Below are 6,348 nucleotides of genomic sequence, written 5' to 3'. Positions count from 1 at the left end.
ATGTGACGCTGATATGGCAGTTTAAGAGGATAAATAGTTTAGTTACGATATTGAGTGACCTTATACAATGAACTAGAGTTAACTTACTTTTATACAATGAGTTAGGGTTAGGGTTAAGGTATTTTAACCCTAAAAGTAAAATAATTTGATTATTTATTTTATTTATTTGATTTATTTTTAACTATAAAATAAAATGGTAATTTGTTTATATTTACTTTATTTATTTACGAATTTATTAAACATATTTAAAAATAAAAAATAAAAAACTCAATGTAATAAAAGTATTAAAATAAATAAAATAATTAAAATGGACATAATAATGGAGCCACCTCATTTCATCTCAACAATGTCAATTTCAATTTCTCTTCTAAGGGGTGTTTGAGTTTGTGTTTTAGAAATTAATTATGTGTTTAAGATGAATCAGATAATCAGCTGTATCAAGAAGTGTGATAAAATAATAGTGTTTATGTTTAATTATTTTGTGTGACAACGCAATAATCAAATAATCAGTTAATTAAGTGTTTTGTAAATTTAATTATCTGTTAATTTAACAAGTAAAACGCAATAATATGATAATCACGTTTTGCTGCAGTAAGGGGATGACTTGCTTATTTATTTTCACGTTTTGAGTCTCTCAAATCATAAATAATTAATTTTTTGTTTAATTTACCAAACACTTGAAACTGATTATTTACGATTTGAAAACATTATAATAAAAAAAACAAACATCCCCTTGAGACTTTGAAATAGATACACATTACAAAATGACAGCTAGTGCTTAAGAAATCAGCTAATTAGCCAAAAATCGCATAGGGAAAAAAATAAAATAAAATAAATAACATAACCCCTCCTCCAAGTTGCCGCAGCCTCACATTTTTTTTACTTATACCACACTTTCTACAAAATCAATACATTCTCCTTTTCATTTGCAAAAACCCTAAACCCTAAAAATATAACAACAACCGGATTTAATCTTCGCTGCCGACGATACATGGCTACCGCCGCGTTGCTCAGATCTATTCCCAGACGAGACGTCTCTTCTGCTTCTATTTCCGCCATTAAATCTGTATACTTCTCGTTATTTTATATTTCAATTTTAATTTTCAATTTCTTATATCTTATGTTTGTTTTTAGTGATCTGTTATCTGTGATTTATTTTTTTCGTATGTATGATTAGTCGATAGTCGATGTACTTATCTATGAATATCGGAATTAATTAAGTGTAAATCATGCTTAGCTTATTTGTTTCTGTATATATGATTGATTAGTTTCTTGTATGCTGTTTATAATTTTAGCTTATTTACATGAACGCTTTTTTTTGTGCAGCTCACAAATTATGAAGTGCATATGATGTGTAATTTATACTCTTTATTTGTTTGTACTAATATAGGATTTGATAAGTTATATGTCTTGAACATTATTTGTTTGTTAGCCTTTTTTTTTTTTTTGAATAAATAAATAAGTTTTTATATGTTATGAAGCCTAAATAATACTCCGTATCTAGATGGCTGGCTATTATTTGAAGCCTAAATAATATTGCGTCTGTTTTAGGTCATAATCGATTACTCAGCTTCTAGCTAACTTGTTCATGTCTGTATTAACCTTATGAATGTTCATGTAGTTAAGCGGAGCTAAAACATCAAGTGTTGGACCTCATTTGAGTAAACGATTGGGTGTAATTGCCAGACCCTTCAGGTAGCATTGTCTTTCATTCTGCACCTATATGATATGTCCTTTATTCTTTGAGGTTTAGCTAATGTATTTGTCTGGTGCAGTTCGAGATCTATTGGAAATGAAGTTAAACAGTTAAACGGAGTTAAAGCATCAAGTGTTGGATCAAATTTGAGTCAACCATTGGGTGTAATTGCTAGACCCTTCAGGTAGCATTGTCTTTCATTCTGCACCTATATGATATGTCCTTTAATCTTTGAGGTTTAGCTAATGTATTTGTCTGGTGCAGTTCGAGACCTATTGGAAATAAAGTTAAACAGTTAAGCGGAGTTACAACATCAAGTGTTGAATCAAATTTGAGTCAACGATTGGGTGTAATTGCCAGACCCTTCAGGTAGCGTTGTTTTTCATTCTGCACCTATATGCCATGTCCTTTAATCTTTGATGTTTAGCTAATGTATGTGTCTGGTGCAGTTCGAGACCTATTGGAACTGATGTTATTGGTATTGACTTGGGTACAACAAACTCATGTGTTTCAGTCATGGAGGGCAAAGTAAGAATCTTATTCCATCTGCTGATTGGTATATTTAATTTTGAATAGTTGTACAAATTGAAAATGTTGGTGTTTTTATATGCAGTCTGCTAAAGTTATTGAGAATGCTGAAGGAGCACGCACAACACCATCCGTTGTGGCCTTTAACCAAAAAGGAGAGTTGGTTGTTGGCACCCCTGCTAAACGTCAAGCAGTCACAAACCCGACAAACACTGTATTTGGTACAAAACGTTTAATCGGTAGACGATTTGATGATTCCCAGACTCAGAAAGAAATGGGAATGGTTCCATATAAGATCGTGAAGGCACCAAATGGAGATGCTTGGGTTGAGGCAAATGGACAGAAGTATTCCCCAAGTCAGATTGGTGCTTTTGTTCTAACTAAGATGAAGGAAACTGCTGAAGCTTATCTTGGGAAGACCATTAATAAAGCTGTTATTACTGTTCCAGCTTACTTTAATGATGCCCAAAGGCAGGCTACTAAGGATGCGGGTCGAATTGCAGGTTTAGATGTGCAAAGGATCATTAATGAGCCAACTGCTGCTGCACTTTCTTATGGATTAAATAACAAAGAAGGTCTCATTGCTGTTTTTGATCTTGGTGGTGGAACTTTTGATGTTTCCATCTTGGAGATTTCTAATGGTGTTTTTGAGGTATTTGTCTTTTTTGACTACACTTTTTATTTCCATAAAGTGGGCATGCTAATTTATGTTGATATCTATGTTATGTATATAGGTGAAAGCTACCAATGGTGATACGTTCCTTGGAGGAGAGGACTTTGATAATGCTATGTTGGATTTCTTGGTTAGTGAGTTTAAGAAAACAGAGTCAATAGACTTGACAAAGGACAGACTTGCCCTACAGAGGCTTAGGGAAGCTGCTGAAAAGGCTAAAATTGAGCTGTCATCAACAACTTCAACAGATATTAACTTGCCATTTATCACAGCTGATGCATCTGGTGCTAAGCATTTAAATTTCAATCTTACAAGGTCAAAGTTTGAGGCTTTAGTAAACCATTTGATTGAGAGGACCAGAAATCCTTGCAAGAACTGTGTTAAGGATGCTGGTGTAACAACCAAGGAGGTGGATGAAGTTCTCCTTGTTGGAGGGATGTCTCGTGTTCCTAAAGTTCAGGAAGTTGTTACTGAAATCTTTGGGAAGACTCCAAGCAAAGGGGTTAATCCTGATGAAGCTGTAGCAATGGGAGCTGCTATTCAGGGCGGTATTCTTCGTGGTGATGTTAAGGAACTGCTTTTACTTGATGTGACTCCTTTATCACTTGGTATTGAGACACTTGGTGGCATCTTTACCAAGTTGATTGGTCGTAACACCACAATTCCAACCAAGAAAAGTCAGGTTAGACATTATTTAGTTTTGTAACTTTTTCGTAGAGAGATCAAAGTGCTGGGTTTGTCTATATCAATTGAGACCCATACTTTCAAATTTGGGTCAAGCTTTTGAGTCATTTGGGTCTTGAGAAAAATTAAGCCTAGCAATGTAAAAATCAAAATATAATAAAAGGGCCAATGGGTTTCCCTCCAACTTATTCGGCTCTATACAAAATATAAAGGAACAAGTCTAATGGGTATCAATTCCTAAAGCTCAATAAATAGAGATAGGTCTAATGGGTCGAGCATAAAGCATTAACCATAATAATATAATCAAAGTAAAAAATCAATTTAAAAGTATATTGGACTTATTTGACTTGTGACCCTTTTCGACCCGTTACCACTGACCCATTTGGACGCGTTGTAAGATTTGACCCGTTTGACTCATGATCCATTTCAACCCAACACCATTTTGGTCTGTTACCCAAACTGCCCAACTTCAAAACAAGTAATGTATGTATGGTGCGGGTTGAAAAAAGTTGGGTGGGGATGGCATTAAACCCTTGTTCTATCAAATTATACTTATTTTAGGAGTTGGTGTTGGATATTATTAATATTATAGTGGTTATAATTACTCAAGTTTTTTTATGTATTGGTTTAACTAGATAAGCTGAAAACATAAGTTGAATTTTTGCGTTCATAATTACATTGGTTGATACTTTTTGCATTTATAAAGTTTGTTTGCTATATTGCAATGGTGGAAGTGGATACTGATTAATGTCAGTTTGCTTGCTTCGTACTTGGTACTAATTTATTCTCCGTTTGTAGACATTTTCAACAGCCGCTGACAACCAAACGCAAGTGGGCATCAAAGTGTTGCAAGGAGAGCGTGAAATGGCATCTGACAACAAAATGTTAGGCGAGTTTGACCTCATGGGTATCCCGCCTGCTCCAAGAGGCATGCCTCAAATTGAGGTAACATTCGACATCGATGCAAACGGTATCGTTACTGTCTCAGCCAAAGACAAGGCCACCGGAAAAGAACAACAAATTACAATCCGATCCTCAGGAGGTCTTTCAGATGCCGAAATTGAGAAGATGGTTAAAGATGCCGAACTCCATGCTCAAAAGGATACAGAAAGAAAGGCGCTAATCGATGCCAAAAACAACGCTGACACTACTATTTACAGTGTTGAGAAGAATTTGAACGAGTACAAAGATAAGTTGCCTAGTGAAGTTGTGTCTGAAATCGAGGGTGCTGTGTCTGATTTAAGGAAAGCAGCTGGTGGTGAGGATGTTGCTGATATTCAAGCCAAGATTGATGCTGCAAACAAGGCACAGTCTAAGATTGGACAGCACATGCAAGGTGGGTCAGGAGGTGGTTCGGATTCTGGATCTGGCGGAGCACAAGGTGATGACCAGGCTCCAGAGGCAGAATACGAGGAGGTAAAGAAATAGAATTGCTGATAATTTTCATTGGTTTTATTTGATACTTTCCATGATTGAGACAATATTTACGGTAGAAATAATTACCAAATTGTTTTGTTATATGTGGCTGTTATTGCCCATTTGGAACTAGATACAGTTTTGAGCGGAATTTTATTTTTGATGAGAATTTACTCCTTGGTCGACATGTTATTAACATCATGATTGTGAAATTTCTCATGTACGTTCTATTTACACTTAATTTTTTTCCTAATTTAAGGGTTTTAGACTTAATTCTCTAATTTCGTTACATTTTCAATTAACTGTTACCTATCTTCTAACATCACCCGACAACCTTCCTCTAAATCTTTACCGCCATGCCCCTATATACGTAGTTACGTGACCTCCAAATCGGTCGCAACTTATAAATTTTTTCATACCATTACAAGTGGTCTTGGTTGTACAGTTACACTTGGGCGTTAGTGATAGGTTCAAGTCTTTTTTCTTCGAGAAAATAAGAAATAGTAAATGGAACATTTAATCCAATAGATGAAATGTCCAAGAAGATACAAGACGAGTAGAGGTTACTACCTCCATCTTGAAATTACAACACAAAATTGACAGACAAACTAACCAAACCAACACCCAAGGATTTGATGACCAAACATGAAATTGGTGAGAATAACATAAATTTGCATTTGACGCCCAAACGAAGACTTTAAATTTGATGTATCTAACTGAAGCCCGCCAACAAGTGAGGATCTGCAAAACATATCCTCATTTCTTGCGTTCCAAATCGACCGTTTTGTAAACGGGCCGATGAGTTTCCAAAATTTTGAAGCTCTAATGCCCAATCATGAGAACCATTCCAACGTGAAACAAGACATGCGAGGGAATGACCCTAGATAAGTTCCACCAATAGAATAAGTGTATGTTTGTTTTAAGTTCAAATAAGTGATGCTTGTTTTGCTTATAATGAATAATGGTAAATGACTTGTCATTTTTTCTTGAAAGGTAAACTTACATACCCAATATAATTTATCCACAAATATATACATGCTTAATACGAGGCTTAAACCTCCACTGTTTATCCACGAATATATACATGCCTAATAGAAGGCTTTAACCTCCACCTTTTGGTTGAAGAAGCTCCTCACATATCGCTAAGTTATAACCCTTTTGATATGACTTGCTAGTTTTATATATCATTTTTTTTCAATGCTAAATAATTTTATTAAACTAAAAAGGATTAGTAAAAAAATGACAACTACAACGAACATAAAAAACTCACAAACATAACTTCAATTAACACGACACCACAAATTCAAAATCTAAAGTGATTTTCACAAACCCCCAATTAACTACCACAAAT

General features: G+C 34.8%; 1 protein-coding gene across 1 annotated transcript; it reads left to right on the top strand.

Moving 5' to 3' along the window:
* Positions 1 to 897: 897 nt before the first annotated feature.
* LOC139845307 (heat shock 70 kDa protein, mitochondrial-like) lies at positions 898 to 5,239 on the top strand. Its single transcript, XM_071835563.1, has 8 exons — positions 898 to 1,066; positions 1,622 to 1,695; positions 1,776 to 1,880; positions 1,961 to 2,065; positions 2,146 to 2,224; positions 2,310 to 2,876; positions 2,959 to 3,579; positions 4,380 to 5,239. Exons 1-8 carry the CDS (start codon positions 992 to 994, stop codon positions 5,007 to 5,009), a joined length of 2,256 nt encoding a protein of 751 aa, XP_071691664.1. The 5' UTR covers positions 898 to 991; the 3' UTR covers positions 5,010 to 5,239.
* Positions 5,240 to 6,348: the final 1,109 nt, after the last annotated feature.

The sequence above is a fragment of the Rutidosis leptorrhynchoides genome, chromosome 4 (assembly GCF_046630445.1).
Source record: "Rutidosis leptorrhynchoides isolate AG116_Rl617_1_P2 chromosome 4, CSIRO_AGI_Rlap_v1, whole genome shotgun sequence".
In the NCBI taxonomy this organism is placed as follows: domain Eukaryota; kingdom Viridiplantae; phylum Streptophyta; class Magnoliopsida; order Asterales; family Asteraceae; genus Rutidosis; species Rutidosis leptorrhynchoides.
The sequence above is the reverse complement of the archived record's forward strand: the minus strand, read 5'-3'. Positions and strand labels throughout refer to the sequence as shown.